Source organism: Mus caroli, unplaced genomic scaffold, assembly GCF_978045245.1.
Source record: "Mus caroli unplaced genomic scaffold, Mus_caroli_1 scaffold_5, whole genome shotgun sequence".
Classification (NCBI taxonomy): Eukaryota; Metazoa; Chordata; class Mammalia; order Rodentia; family Muridae; genus Mus; species Mus caroli.
The window spans coordinates 95,904,539-95,921,317 of NW_028227260.1; the positions used below are offsets into that span (position 1 = coordinate 95,904,539).

At 41.7% G+C, this 16,779-nt stretch overlaps 1 protein-coding gene across 2 annotated transcripts; it reads left to right on the forward strand.

Moving 5' to 3' along the window:
* The first annotated feature begins 56 nt into the window (after positions 1 to 56).
* Positions 57 to 4,815, forward strand: Cetn2 (centrin 2). Of its 2 annotated transcripts, XM_021153381.3 has the most exons (5): positions 57 to 157; positions 1,627 to 1,785; positions 2,083 to 2,211; positions 3,534 to 3,671; positions 4,224 to 4,815. In XM_021153381.3, exons 1-5 carry the CDS (start codon positions 155 to 157, stop codon positions 4,311 to 4,313), a joined length of 519 nt encoding a protein of 172 aa, XP_021009040.1. In that variant the 5' UTR covers positions 57 to 154; the 3' UTR covers positions 4,314 to 4,815. The 2 variants fall into 2 exon arrangements, with proteins under 2 accessions (XP_021009040.1, XP_085694287.1); XM_085838161.1 differs by lacking the exon at positions 57 to 157.
* Positions 4,816 to 16,779: the final 11,964 nt, after the last annotated feature.

Here is a 16,779-nt window from a genome sequence, read left to right on the forward strand (position 1 = left end):
CCTCTTGCTCTTGGGCGAGCTTTGCCAGGTTAGCCCCACCTCTTCGATCCCAAACCAATGGGAAGCGGGCTGTGCGCGCACGGAGCAGTGGGAACGCCGCTGAGGCTGCGAGTACGCCGTTGCCTTAACAACCGGTGGCAGAGTCCGTTGGGTGATGGTAAGTGCTAGGGATTCGGTGGACCCCACGCGGCGTCCCCGGTCCTTTCCTAGGCCTCGGTGCAGCCTTGCTACCTTTCTTGCACGGTTCTTGGCGTTGACGCACTAGTTCTTCCTTGGAGCTGTGTGCCGGAAGGGTAGAAGAGAAAGTACAGCCGCCAGCAGCTTGCCTTGCCTGCTCTTTCCCACTACCCCCTCCTCGCCCCAGTCACCTTCAGCCACCCCCGCACAAACTGCCTCTGGACCTCCGCTGGCTTTCAGGAAACAGCAGGGTGACCATTCTATTGCTTCCCTTAGACTCCCGCCTCAGTCAAACTCAGGCCTCCTGGCCGAGGCCACCCAGTTAAAGTTTATGCATGCATGGTGCTAAGAGGCTTACTGTGTTCTGATGGTCGCAAACGCTTTCAGGAGATGCTGTGAGAAAGCACGCAGGTGCAAATGGTTTGATTTTTATCACTTTGTACCGGCATAATATTTATCTTAGTAAGTTTACATTTAGCCAAATTTAGGCATAAGTAATTGGAGGAGCAGAGTTATTGGAAACCGGCACCACAAGTAGATGTTTTAAGTATATTTCTAAAACCGAGAGTCCCGAAATCATATACAATCGATCATCCATATCTGTAATTGGTTTCTCAAAGAGCTTTTGATGATGCTTCTTTATATTTAAAAATGACTTAAACTGAATTTCCTAAAGTGACACATCGATTAATGGTACAATTGCATGAACTTTCTGTAGTATAAACTCGAAGACAGTGGAAGTCAGAGTTATGCCCTCTCATGAAGGCTATGTAACACTAGAAATTCATAGTCATATATTCACTTGCTCTATGTTGATCTATACAAGAACAAGGAGGAAAATGGCAATATACTATTTTAAAACAAAAACTCTCTTCTATTTGGTGGCTCCCCAATGAAATATAGTTGAATTTAGTCATGTGAGACATCACATTAAGACAGATTTACAGTTATATTAGAAAATAACCACATTATTACCAATTTCCTTTTTTACAACATAGTAAAAACTGACATATATAAATTAAAATAGTTTTAAGTTGAGAGAAAGTTTTTTCTTCACAGAGGTTTGTGTTATTTGTCTTTTAGAGTTGGGGTTAATTTTATTTTAGGTTTTACACTTATTATTCCTTGGTGGAGAAGCACATTTTAGCCTGAGTGTGGCAGTCAGAGAATAATTTGGAAGAGTTAGTTCTCTCCTTTTACCATGTGAGCATCGTTTCCCTTTTCATCTTTGATAACGAAAACTGAAGCCTGGGTCCTGGTTCCCACTTAGGTTATCAAGCTTGGCAGCAAGATATCTCACTGGCCCATGGAAGTTTACGTAATGACATAAGTACATTACAAACGATGGCGGGCCTAAATGAAAAAGATATGTATGTTTAGAACTATCATAAATAAAACAAGGACTATGGCTTGTAATAATGTGCTTCTGTTTTTATATAATGTGTGAAGGCCTCTAATTTTAAGAAGACAACCATGGCATCCAGTGCCCAGAGAAAAAGGATGAGTCCTAAGCCTGAACTTACTGAAGAACAGAAACAGGAAATCCGGGAAGCTTTTGATCTCTTTGATGCTGATGGAACTGGAACTATAGACATCAAAGAACTGAAGGTAAGCTGCACACACCCTTTCTTTGTTACCTTGTGTTTCCTTATTGCTTGTCTTTTAGCTGTTACCGTTCTTCTCCTTTCTTCCTGTAAAAACTAACAGAAAAGGGTACCCTGTGTATATTTTACCTGAAACAATGGTCTAATTGATAAAGTTGATTGCAAATATCAATTAAATCAGCATTACAGTGTTCCCTGATCATTTTTCATCATTTTAAAAATGGTGTTTGGTTAATATCCTCAATAGTCATTTTTGTTTTTACATTATGTATCTATTTAGATGATTCTGTTTTCATTGTAGGTGGCAATGAGGGCCCTGGGCTTTGAGCCCAAGAAAGAAGAAATCAAGAAAATGATAAGTGAAATTGATAAAGAAGGAACAGGAAAAATGAATTTCAGTGACTTTTTGACAGTGATGACTCAGAAAATGGTAAGTTAGTTAAGATAGTTAACATACTTTCCACCTATAATGGTAGAAACATGAGAATGTGTGACATAAAATGTCTAGACATGAGAATCTAGACATAAAAAGAACTTTCTCCAACAAAATCTACCCCATCCACATGGGAGAAGATAGTATTTTTAATTGAGAGGATCCCTAAGTTTCATGTGGCTTTCTTTAAGGTTATTAGCATTATCTTGTTTCATGTGGCCACATGATAATTAATCACAAGCTGTAAAAACTTTTAACAGAGATTTTCAAATACTAGGCATTTTTGTTTTTAATTTATTATTATTAAAAATTAAATTATCATACAATAAATCAGGTATCAATCTGACATTTTCAGACAAATGGTTCACACTTAAGATTGGTTCCTAGATTATTCTTCCAACTGTTCCTCCTGGCAAGAACCTTCCTAAAATATCCGAGGTTTGAATGCTTTCAGAAATTCTACTCTTCTCTATTACAAGTACTCAGGGCCCTGGGAATTCTTTGAAGGCCATTGTGAAAAATACCTCTCTCCTCCTCTGCCTTTATCAGTATATCTGATACATAGATACAGTATATCTATTACCATAGCAATGTATTTTCCCTGATTACAACCCTACTCACTGCTTCTATATTTTAAAAATGAATCTAGTGTCTGCTTGTTTTGTACAGTACTTTACATACAATTATATTTCCTATGTAACCCCTGAGTTTATATTCACTTTACTAAGTATGTTTTCTTTTTTTACAATGTACCATACTTGTTTGCCTGTGACCAAGGACATATATCATGACAGCTGTCACCAGGACCTTATGATAATGTGGGCCATGGCCGGGGAATTAATCTAAGAAGATAGTTTTCCTACAACTCCCTTCTTGGGATTAGAACTGCTCAGAGTTCTGTACAAGACAAAGCACAGGAGGGACAGTATAGATACCTGGCCAGATCCAGTGTCGGGGGTTAGAAAGATGAGCCCCAGCTCACTCCAGAGGCTCTTGTCTTCTACCTGTGAAAACAGTATATGACTGTTCGGCTACAATAGGAACCTGTCCTTGCCACATGATACTTTGCCCCACCCCCCAACAAGTCCTCATGTCTATATTTTAGGACTTCTTGACTTTTCCAAAAGCAGGCATCTTTTTTCTACTTAGTTCTGATTTGATTGTGGAATAGATGATGGGAGAGGGAATACATGCCACCATGAATCAGAGGACCTGGCCTCCTAACATTGTTCAAGTCAGGTTTTTGGAGACAACAGGATGCCCATGGAGTAGCAGAATGGCTGGATATGAGTAACTATCACTTTTGTGCTCTACTCCAGTCTGAGAAAGACACTAAAGAAGAAATCCTGAAAGCTTTCAAGTTGTTCGATGATGATGAGACTGGGAAAATCTCTTTCAAGAATCTTAAGCGCGTGGCCAAGGAGCTGGGTGAGAACCTGACAGACGAGGAACTGCAGGTGAGGAAAAGGCTATGGCTTTCGTGGGCTCTATTTTCTCTATTTTCCTTCTTTGAAGGAAAGCTAGTATCCCTCATACCTGTGGTGATAATTTCATACCTGTGGACCCTGTTTCCAAAATACACATGTACAATTGAAGTTCCCTCATTTGGGTTTCAGGTCAGGGTGACTTTCCAGCCTCTTTTCAATGGATGCATATGACAGTAATTGAGATTTGGTTTTTAAGTAACTTTCATAGAAAGGGGCATACTCACATTAAATGGACCACAGTCATCTTTTCTCATAGCATTATTTGAAGTTTCTTCTTCTTTTTCTCTTTTGTTTTGTTTCTCGGTTTTTTTTTTCAAGACAGGGTCTCTCTGTATAGCCCTGGCTGTCCTGGAACTCACTCTGTAGACCAGGCTGGCCTCGAACTCAGAAATCCGCTTGTCTCTGCCTCCCAAGTGCTGGAACTAAAGGCGTGCGCCACCACTGCCTGGCTGAAGTTTCTTATCTAATCACTTTCAATTTAGTTTGTGACTTAATCTAAGCTGAACCCTTATCTCTGTGCAGGAAATGATTGATGAAGCTGATCGAGATGGAGATGGTGAGGTCAATGAGCAGGAGTTCCTGCGCATCATGAAGAAGACCAGCCTCTATTAAGATCAGTGTTTCTTTTTCTACTGCAAGCACATGTGACTAGATTTAGTGCCTGACATTTTGTGAAATCTGGCTTTTGAAAGCCTCCCTCCCCCAACCTCTGGGGTAACTTTAGCCATGACCTTGAATCTATTTTTGACTTTTGGAAGTGTTCTTTGATATTAAGTTCTTTGTACATTTACCTGCTGACGAAATCAACAGGGCAGAACAAGAGCACATAGAGTGGGGGAAAGGGTCTGAAAGTGTGACTGTGGCCACCCCACCTTCCATTACTTCACCTTGCTCATGCATATCCACACGACTGAAAACATGCAGTGGCTTCTTAGTTGTCCAGTATCCATGTCACCATAAGCAGTGGTTGTTCTTAAAGTGCTTTTGGTTTTCATTTGATACCACAGTACAGTTTTCTCTTTTACAAAACCCAGTGAGTGCTTGCTGTGGCATTTGGATGTGTGTTAATGTATTTGTTTTGTCTTAAAAAAAAATAAAACCTTTCTTAATTTAAGCTCTCATTCTTTAAAGGATGAGTATTTTTAGCTTTAACTGTGAGTTCACCTTGTAAAAAACTGTGTTGAGGACAGCCTGGTACATATATACAATTTGTCATCGACCTATGGATAAAAAAAGGTAATAATTCTTTGTAACTTTTCTGCCATAAATAGTTTTTTTTTTTTTTTTTGCTTTCAGAACTTGTGGATTTTTACAGCTAGTAGAATTTCTTATGCTCTAAGCCTATAGAGTCTTATGTGTGACTTCTGCTTGGACAAAATGGAGAGGGATGGTCAGTAGGCAATATTCAGGCAATCTTATGAGATTATTTGTTTTATAATATCTCATTGTACAAGTGCCCTCTGGGCTTGCACAGAATTGCCTATGACAGAAGCCCAAATATGTGGCATTAACATCTAATCCAGGGTGAGGGTGGGAACAAGAAGAGCTGAAAGGAAATGGAAAATGAACAATGATTAAATACATACATGAAAACGTACCTACATATATACACACACAAAACCCACAATAAGAGCCAGGCAGGTGATCAAGATGGCAATCCCAATGGATGAGGCAGGAGGGTTGCAGTGACTGTTAGTCATGCTGGGCCTGCATAATGAGTTTCAGATCATTCTGGGTCACAAAGTCTGATCCTGTCTCAAAGAAGCAGAACAAAACAAGACTCCACACAACCAGATCGGTTTGAATCATATCATCAATGGGTTATATGTACATATATTTAAAAAGTTTTAGATATATTTATTTTATGTGTATGATTATTTTGCCAGCATATATATATGCATATTATGTGTGAGCCTGGTGCCTGCATTAGTTAGAAGAGGGTATAAAATTCTATATAACTAGAGTAAGGAACAGTTGTGAGTCACCATGTAGGTGCTGGGTGCTGGAAATCGAACCCAGGTCTTATGCAAGAGCAACAAGGCAAGAAGTTCTCTTAACCACTAGGTAAACTCCCCATACTTTTTCTCACTCTCTCTCTGTTTCTTTTTCTTCCTCTGTCTCTCTCTCTCTCTCTCTGTGTGTGTGTCTTTCTCTCTCTCTGTATGTGTGTGTGTGTGTAAAGGCCTCCGATTCCTCTTGATCTAGCATCCAACTTTCCAAGGCATTTTATATTTTCTGCTGGGGGGCTGTTAAAAGGCTGTGCTCCCGGGCCCACCTTTATACATTGGCAGGCTTGAGAATCTAGGTGGACTGCAGTAAGTGAGGGATGACTCCTTGGAAAACACAGGGAGACAGAAAGCCAAGAGGCACCTCAGATTTCAGTTACAACATGGGTTCACTTAGTTCCTGGATGAAAATGTGGGGCAGGCTGCTTCTCTTAGTGTCTCGAATTCCTTGCACAATGAGAACTGCTGAATGGAGATTTTTGTGCAGTCAAATGAAAACTTCTCAACAGAACCTTGCGTTATGCTATTCAAGTATAAGATGTTTCAGAATGATCTCATTCCATGAAACTTACAATCATTGTACCCAAAGTCATTGGCAGCATTTTTTGACAGCATTTTTTTTTAGGAGGATAAAAGATAAATAGTTTAAAAAGACTGACCCTTCAGCCCATTTTACTGTGAAGTATATAGCCCCACAAAATCAATATATTCTTAATGGGCAAGTAAAAGTTCTCTATATTTTGTGTATGCACAATTATATTTTGAAATATGCCTACTTTATAAAATAGTGGAATCAAGCTAATTACCCTGAGAACATTCTCCTACTGTTTAATGTTTCCCACTCTGATAATAAATCTCTTTAGAATCTCTTGATGGAGGTGATTATTGCATATCATCCCTAGTGACAAAAGCAAATATAAGGAAGTCACCATGTCCTGCAGTGCAGCCATTCTGTGATTCTCAGTACAGGAAACAGACAGACAGGATGAGTCATTCAAGCAGGGAGGTGGGGCTAACCAAGGAGCTGTGAGAAGAACTGGAGCTGTGTAAGTTCAGTTCATGTGGAGCCAGGCAAGGGGCACTGTAGGGATTGGGTATGTGGGATAGAAAAAGAACTGAGGCAGAGTGGTAGATGGGATGGGCCTGGTTCTAGCATGACTGTACCAGAGACTTGGGCACTCAGGAGAGTTCAGCCAATTATATCAGTGTGTGTGTGTGTGTGTGTGTGTGTGTGTAGGAGCAGTAGCAAAGGATGGGAAGAATGGACCAAGAGACATTTTATAAAGTAGGAAGGGATCAGAAATTGAAGGAACCAAGGTGAGTTCAGTTCATTCAGGACAGAACACAGTGATGGGTGGTGGGGAAGGAGAGAGAGAGAATGTAGAAGATCGTCTATGTGAGGCTGTAGCTGAGACATTTTTGTTGAATGGGATTCAGTTGAAGATAGTAATGACTAATTGATGTGATCTTAGGCATGTATTGGGAATGGGGAGGGAGCACATAGAACTTTTGGAAAGATGGTCTGGAGGAAAGAAGAGGTCCATTCATGTTGGGCTTAAAGACATAGTAAGTATTCATGAAAGAGTTTTTCAACGGTTGAGTCTTTTTCTGAAGACACACCAGTGTTGAGTTTAGAATCTATTTGAGAAAGCAGTTTAAAGAGTAAGGTAGTTAAATTGCAGTCCTTGGAAGACATAGACACAAAACATAGGCCAAACACTGTAGGAGAGCTAAATGCAGACTGACTTCGCTAGGCCATCTTGAGGTACTTTTACCTTCTACCAGGTCTTACCTTCTTTGGGGACTATTTTGCTTCAGTCTCACATGAGCACCTTCTGCTTTTTTTCTTCCTCATCTTGCTGTGGTTTCTCTGGTGGCTAAGGTAACAAGAGAACATGTGCTTGGAAACATGCCTCTTTGGAAAGCCTAGTGGTTAGACTGTATGTTTAGAATAGGCCACGTGGCTACAAGTTCCTGAGCATGTCCACTGGCATCTACTAGGAATAACTTTCCTGAAGTTTAATGGCTTCTGAAAGTGCTGACCTTGCAAACAGTGTCAAGTACAAGAATTTTGGGCTCCCCTCCAGTTCTTCTCTTGAGCCTGCGCCTGCTTTAACTACACTGTAGGCAAGAGCTGTCCAACTTGGTTTCATTTTTGTATCCTTTCAAATACTAGAATTTTGGCAGCAGGGTTAAAGGAAGTAATGAAATCAAGACCACACTTTAATAGTAGTAGTGACTTAGTTACTAGTCCCCAGGAAACATGCAGTATTCGGCCTACTATACAAATAGGCATCCATCTTTTTGGCCAGAATTGCTTGCTGCCCTGATGGTGTTGTTTTTGAAGAAGTCAAGACACACACCCCTACCCGACCCCCACTGCCTAATCCAGGAAATGCCCTTTCTAAGTCCTCCACTGTGATTGACATTTTGCAGTAAGTCATTACCTCCTCCACAATGAGTTTCATGACTTGTTTTGTTCACTGTTCCATATGCTGGAATTTGCTTGAGTATCCTGCACCTTACATTGTAGTTGAAGTAATCAGTCTGCACAGATTATAGTCAGGAAGCCATATTACCAGTCTACTGTGCCATTCTGCAACATATTATTTTTCTTTGTGTGTATATGTATGCATGTGTATGCACATGCATATCCATACATGCAGGTCTCTATGTCTGCAGAAGCCAAGAAAGGGCCTCAGAGCTCCTGGAGCTGAAGATATAAAGCCATTGTGCAACACCTAGTATGGGTGTAGGAGTTTGGACTTGGGTCCTCCACAAGGAGTAATATGCAGGTTCCTCCTCAAGAGCCCCAAATCCTTTTTACCACTGAACTCTCTCTTAGGCGAGCTCTGGCCTCATGGCTAAGACTATCACAGTCAGCCTTTGAGCTATATGAAAGGAAGCCTCCCTCTTTTTGTCTCCACAGAACCTTTTGTATGTCATTTACCCTTCCTTTCTGTTCTTTGCTCTGATCTCGGCTGCCACCAAGACTTACCCAATAGAAGTCACTTTGATCTTAGTTTCTTTTCTTAACAAATCTTTGTTTTTATTTTGTGTATATGTTTTGCCGCCATGTACATATGTACACTATATGTATGTTTTGCACCCCCAGAAGGTGTGAAAGCTCCTGGAACTGGAGTAAAGGAGAGTTGTGAGCCACCATTACATTTCTTTTATTTATGTGATTGCATGTGCACATGTGTGTTTAGAGGACAACCATTGAGTGGGTTATCTCCTTATACCATGTGGATCCCAGGAATTGAATTCAGGTCATCAGACTTTGTGGCAAGCATCTATACCACAGAGGCACTTAACCTCCCTCCCCTTTTAATTTCTGAAACCACCTATCAATCCAAATATAGATTGTTACACTGTTCCCTACCTGGTCTCTCTTTTGTCTTTCCCCAAGACCTTGTTCTCATGTTGCTCTGTGAAGGAGTGTGACCTCTATCTGCTTCAAATTTCAGCTTTTCTACTCAGCAGCTATGGCCTTGGAAGCCTAGCACTTCAACTTTGCTGTGCACATCTAGAAAATCAGTGTACCATGAGAACAAAGGGAACTTATGAATGCCAGGCTCCTCCACAACATATGGCCAAAAAGCTGGTGGGCACATTTGGGTGTAGGTCTCACTTACAGCCTTCAGCAGATCGGTACAGTCACCTCTGTTACCGAGGATCACTCTCCATTGCCAGTTTTCCAGTTTCCCTGAATTCAGATTCTCTTTCCTTTACGAACCTATGTTGGAGTGGTGCATGCCTTTAATCCCAGCACTAGGGAGGCAGAGGCAGAGAGGCAGAGAGGCAGAGGCAGGCGGATTTCTGAGTTCGAGGCCAGCCTGGTCTACAAAGTGAGTTCCAGGACAGCCAGGGCTATACAAAGAAACCCTGTCTCAACAAAAACAAAAACAAAACAAAAAAAAAAAAACCAACCAACCAAACAAACAAAAAAAACCCAAAAACAACAACAACAACAAAAAAAAACAACAACCCAAAAAACGAACCTATGTTGGCTCATTTCTATATACATAATATCTTTGCCATTTCCCCAATTGAAATATCCTTATCTTTGTCCCAAACCTACATCTTTCATTTTTCCAGAGCTCTCTCCTGGAAAACTTTTTTTTTTTTTTTGAGGAGGAAGGTGGAAGGGGGTGGGTGGGTGGGTGGGTGAGAGGAGATTTCCCAGCTAGAATTAATATAAGACAGCTGTCTTGCAAAAAACATTCTTGCCACTAGATGGAGGACCAGGACAGAGGCCTGGAGGCAATGGCTATTTAAGTAGCTTCTTGCTGCTCAAACAGCCTTGACACGTGATAGGTTGCTGGGAGAGAGGTGGGGCTGGGGATCCCCCCCCCACACACACACAAAACAAAACAAAATAAACAAACAAAACCAAAAAGCCCTAGCAGGCATGGGTTCTCATGAAAGGATAGCTCATTTGGATGGGTGCCCTACTGAGTCTAATTAAAAGGGTACAATAACAGTTTTGCAGTCAGAATTGTTTACCCGCTGCATGGCTCGCTGAGATTCCCAGCTACACATGGCTCGCTAAGAGTCCCCAGCTACACTGAGCACCCCTCCAGGGAGGACATGGTTATGTCTTTGAGTTCTTCACAGCCACGCTCTGTGCCTGGTGCGATGCTCTAGCTGTAGTCAGACTTACTCATTAACTGTGGGTCATAAAGCAAGGGCTTACTGACTCATTAAATTTTTCTAGCTGTCCATGACTCTTTTTCTGACAATTATCCTTTATTACAGGTTGAATTGTGCTTCCCTCAGTGCTGGTGTTATAATTCCTGGTACTGCAGAATGTAACTTCATTCATTGTGCCTATGGTCTCTATGGTTGTGTTCAAGATAAGGATGGGCCCATATCTGTCCTTACTCATTCGCTTACAGAAAGGGGACATTGGGACACAGAGGGAAATGACATTGTACAATAGGGCTGTCTGATCACCTGTGCCTACTTGTAAGAGCCCATCAAGATCAGGCTTCATATAAGGGGTGGGGACCGAGAGCCATTGCATGCACACCTGACATTCGAACAGCTTCCTTAGCCCTCTGTGTGTGCAGTTCTGCCCTAATTGCATGCAGCGTTGGTATTGGAGGAGGGCACAGAGTATAATAGGTTGTGTAAGATTAACAACAAGAGGCTCTATCCATACAGCTATGAAGAATCCTTCATCTGTGCTTGATGAAGTCTTTGCAGTGCCTCTGCATTGGGTCACCCACACTCCTTCCAGGAACACCTTACTCAGTGCTTTATGGGTAAACATAATGCATTCACTGGTTCTCCACATTGAACTTTGGTGGAATCATATTTTGGGATGTCTTTATGACCTCATAAGGAGGGGTAGACATGGTTTTTGCCTCCCTAGGGGAAGACATTTTATACCATGTAAGAGACACAGAGAGAATGGTGGTTGGAATGCCCACAAGCTGTGGGGAGATGCTAGAGCCTTTCCTTCCTTCACAGCCTTAGAAGGAAGCAGCCATCTGGTGAGCCTAACACTCAAATCTTGAGTTTCTGTACAAACAAACAAAGAAACTTATTTCTTTTGCTGAAGCCTCTGAATTGGTAGTGTTTTGCTACCAGACTTCTGGCAAAACACACACACACACACACACACACACACACACACACACACACACACACACACACTTCTCTTCTGGAGAGAACCATCAAAAATGCCCGGGAAAGATGAAAACCAAGGCAGGGTGGCCTCAGCATCAAGCTTGCTGTTTGAGAGAACTGCTTCTGAAGGAAGCTAGCTGCCTGTGCTGATTCTGTAAGGGCAGCACGAGAGAGGTAGCAGCAGGAGGATCAGGAATACAAGGCAAGCTTTGCTGCAGAGCACTTTGAGACCAGCCTGAGCTACACGAAATCCTCTCATTAAACAAAACCCTCCCAAACAATCCTTCTACAAGAAGGAATGTAGATATTTGTCCAAGCAGATACTCTCCTGAGAGGCATTGTTAGGAATAACAGTGAAATGTTGAACTTTTGTGCCTAGTTCCATTGCTTTGACCTGGAGTAAGTTACCCAAGGCCGCAGGACTTCTTTCATTTCATCTGTCTGCAAGGAGTGTGTTACTAGAACCTACCTCAAGAGCAGTTGTGAGAATTATAATCAAGCCAATATATCTAAAGGGCTTAGAAAGGCCCTACCCATGTTATCATTTCACTAAATATTGTCAAATTAAGAAAACAAGAATTTTGCTGTACTCTTTCAGTCTTTCACTACAGAGGTCAGTAGTTTCATTGACATTTCCAGTGTTGCAATTACGGGGTTGTCCTGGCTAGTTTTTTTTCCATTAATTTATTTACTTATTCACTTGATGTCCCAGTCACAACCCCCTACCCCAGTCCTATCCTTACAAATCCTTTTGCCCGTTACCCCCTCCTCTTCTCCTCAGAGAAGGGGAGGGACCCTTGGGTACCACCCCATTCTGGGACATCAAATAACAGTAGGCCTAAGCTCATCCCCTCCCACTGAGGCCCAGCCACACTATCCAGTTATGGGAAGGGGATCCAATGTCAGGCAGTAGAGTCATAGACGGCCCCTGCTCCAATTGTTAGGGGACCCACGTGAAGACCAAGCTACATATCTGCTACACATGTGTGGGGATCTAGGTCTACCCACTGCATGCTCTTTGGTAGTATGGTCTCTGTGAGCCTTCCATAGGCCTAGGTTAATTGACTCTAATCTTCTTGTCCTGTCCTCAACCCCTCTGGCTCCCTCAGTTCTGTCCCCTACTCTTCGTCAAGACACCCCAATCTCTGCCTGATGTTTGGCTGTGGGACTCTGCATCTGTTTCCATCAGTTGCTGGATGAAGCCTTTGAGGAGACAGTTATGCTCCTGCTTGCAAGCATAGCAGAGTATCATCAATAGTGTTAGGGGTCCTGGCTAGTTTTATGTCAGCTTGACACAAGCTAAAGTCTTCTGAGAGGAGGGAACCTCAATTGAAAAAATATCCCTCTATAAGACCTAGTTGTAGGCAGGCCTGTAAGACATTTTCTTAATTAGTGATTGATGGGAGAGTCCCTCTCATTGTGGGTGGTTCTGTCTTTGAGCTGGTGGTTGTGGGTTCTATAAGAAACCAGGCTGAGCAATCCAGTAAGCCGCACCCCTGCATGGCTTCTGCATCAGCTTCTGCCTCCAGATTCCCGCCCTGTGTGAGTTCCTGCCCTGACTTCTGTCAGTGATGAACAGTGATGTGGAAGTGCAAACCAAAGAAACCCTTTCCTCCCTAATTTTCTTTGGTCATGGTGTTTCATCACAGCAATAGTAACCCCAAGACAGGGTTATACCTTTAGAACAAAGGCTTCTAATTCGGGTTATATAGCCATCAGGATTCCACAAATTGCTCTGAGGAAGTTCCTAATTTTCTGACATAGGCTCAGTTTGTGAGGACATACAGGTGGGCAATTTGTGTCAGATTTGTTCAAAGATTTCCAGGTGCCCAAAAAGATTTAGAATTGGAATTACACATGGGTTAAAGTATGTAAACCCACAGCACGGTGTTCCAGTCATATGTGTGCATGTATGTGTGCACCTGTATCTGTGCATGTATGTGTGTTACATGTTCATGAATGTGTGTACATGTATGGGGATGTGAAGCAGACACCTGCTTTTAAGATTCTCTATCCACTTGTCTAGATGCTTGTGCCCTTGGCATCCAACAGCCTTGTCCCTTCCATGAATTTTCTATTTTCCTCCCTTTTTCTCTGACATTTTTACCTTGAAGGTTAGTCTTGCTGAAGGAAAAATACCATCAAGATTTATTTTCCTCTTAAAAAATTGCTCTTTCCTTTTTTCCACACCGACTAAAAGGTGTTTTGCTGATTTCTTCTTTGGTTATTTTCAAGACAGGGTTTCTCTGTGTAGCCCTGGCTGTCCTGGAATTCACTTTGTAAACCAGGCTGGCCTCGAACTCAGAAATCTGACTGCCTCTGCCTCCCAAGTGCTGGGATTAAAGACGTGCGCCACCACGGCCCAGCTGCTGATCTATTTTCATTTTTTGAAAGTTTCAATTCATTCTCAGCTTTAGCCTTTCCCACATTAATTACTGAGTAGGATCCACATCATCATGTGAATTAATGTGTATTTTCCATTAGTAGATATCTTGTCTTATTATTTGGATTAATTCACCTTTTCATTCACTCAGTAAACACTTCATACCTACTCAGAATTCCTGGATGGATGGATAATCTCAAAAGCAGGTGTCTGCTCCACATCCCCACACATGTGCATACACTCATGCACATGTACACACATGCATACATATATGCACACAAACATACCCAGGTGTCTTAGCGTTTTACTGCTGTGAACAGACACCATGACTACAGCAACTCTTATAAGGCCAACATTTCATTGGGGCTGGCTTACAGGTTCAGAGGTTCAGTCCATTATCATCAAGGCAGGAATATGGCAGCATCCAGGCAGGCATGGCAATGGAGGAGCTGAGAGTTCTACATCTTCATCTTAAGGCTGTTAGCAGAATACTGGCTTCCAGGCAGCTAGGATGAGGGTCTTAAAACTGACACTCACAGTGACACACCTACTCCAACAAGGCCACACCTTGTAACAGGTCCAGCATATATAAACCATCATACCAGGCCTGCAATGAAAAACAAAGCCTCGTGGTATTTGTTTTTTTTTTTCCAACTGACCTTTTTTTTTTTAATTCAAGACAAACAATACTTTAATGTTATATGACAGAAAAAAATAAAAACACAAATATCACAAGGGACAACAATATCAAAATTTAAATACTTCTATGACTTTCCCTCATTTGACAATTTCTAATTTGATCCTGAAAAATATTGATGAAGTCAAAGTCTAGCATGAGTGAATTCTTGAATATAATGCTTCAAAGAATCTGAAGATTCCTATAGGCCATGATACCATAATAATTCCTAAAAGAAAACATAAAACATTTTGCCCTCAATTTTCTTTTTATTTTTTTTCTCTTATTTTTTTAATTAGGTATTTTCTTCATTTATATTTCCAATGCTATCCCAAAAGTCCCCCATACCCCCCCACTCCCCTATCCACCCACTCCCCCTTTTTGGCCCTGGCGTTCCCCTGTACTGGGGCATATAAAGTTTGCAAGTCCAATGGCCCTCTCTTTCCAGTGATGGCCGACTAGGCCATCTTCTGATACATATGCAGCTAGAGTCAAGAGCTCCAGGGTACTGGTTAGTTCATATTGTTGTTCCACCTATAGGGTTGCAGATCTCTTTAGCTCCTTGGGTACTTTCTCTAGCTCCTCCACTGGGGGCCCTGTGATCCATCCAATTGCTGACTGTGAGCATCCACTTCTGTGTTTGCTAGGCCCCGGCATAGTCTCACAAGAGACAGCTATATCTGGGTCCTTTCAGCAAAATCTTGCTAGTGTATGCAATGGTGTCAGCGTTTGGAAGCTGATTATGGGATGGATCCCTGGATATGGCAGTCTCTAGATGGTCCATCCTTTCATCACAGCTCCATACTTTGTCTCTGTAACTCCTTCCATGGGTGTTTTGTTCCCAATTCTAAGAAGGGGCAAAGTGTCCACACTTTGGTCTTCGTTCTTCTTGAGTTTCATGCATTTAGCAAATTGTATCTTATATCTTGGTTATCCTAAGTTTCTGGGCTAATATCCACTTATCAGTGAGTACATATTGTGTGAGTTCCTTTGTGATTGGTTTACCTCACTCAGGATGATGCCCTCCAGGTCCATCCATTTGCCTAGGAATTTCATAAATTCAATCTTTTTAATAGCTGACTATTACTCCATTTTGTACCATATTTTCTGTATCCATTCCTCTGTTGAGGGACATCTGGGTTCTGTCCAGCTTCTGGCTATTATAAATAAGGCTGCTGTGAACATAGTGGAGCATGTGTCCTTCTTACCGGTTGGAACATCTTCTGGATATATGCCCAGGAGAGGTATTGCAGGATCCTCCGGTAGTACTATGTCCAATTTTCTGAGGAAATGCCAGACTGATTTCCAGAGTGGTTGTACAAGCTTGCAATCCCACCAACCATGGAGGAGTGTTCCTCTTTCTCCACATCCTCGCCAGCATCTGCTGTCACCTGAATTTTTGATCTTAGCCATTCTGACTGGTGTGAGGTGGAATCTCAGGGTTGTTTTGATTTGCATTTCCCTGATGATTTAGGATGCTGAACATTTTTTTCAGGTGCTTCTCAGCCATTCTGTATTCCTCAGGTGAGAATTCTTTGTTTAGCTCTGCACCCCATTTTTTTTATGAGTTTCTTTTTCTTTTTTTTAATGGTATTAATGCTTTTATTTCAATTATTTCAGAACTAAATGATCAAAGGTATGGTAAAAATACCCACCAATATTTATGACAAGGAATAAACAAATGTTTTAAGATAATTAGACAGAATCCATTTCTCTTTTTTTGTAATTTTTTTATTAGGTATTTTCCTAGTTTACATTTCCAATGCTATCCCAAAAGTCCCCCATACCCACCCCCCCAATCCCCTACCCACCCACTCCCCCTTTTTGGCCCTGGCGTTCCCCTGTACTGGGGCATATAAAGTTTGCAAGTCCAAAGGGCCTCTCTTTCCAGTGATGGCTTACTAGGCCATCTTTTGATACATATGCAGCTAGAGACGAGGGCTCTGGGGTACTGGTTAGTTCATATTGTTGTTCCACCTATAGGGTTGCAGTTCCCTTTAGCCTCTTGGGTACTTTCTCTGGCTCCTCCATTGGGGGCTGTGTGACCCATCCAATAGCTGACTGTCTGCACCCCATTTTTAATGGGGTTATTTGATTTTTTGGAGTCCACCTTCTTAAGTTCTTTATATATATTGGATATTAGTCCCCTATCTGAATTAGGATAGGTAAAGATCCTTTCCCAATCTGTTGGTGGCCTTTTTGTCTTATTGACAGTGTCTTTTGCCTTACAGAAGCTTTGCAATTTCATGAGGTCCCATTTGTCTATTCTTGATCTTACAGCACAAGCCATTGCAGTTCTATTCGTGGTATTTGTATTCTAGTGAAGAAGACAGAAAGTCAGCTAAAAAAAAATACAAAGTTTTAAAAAGGGATGGA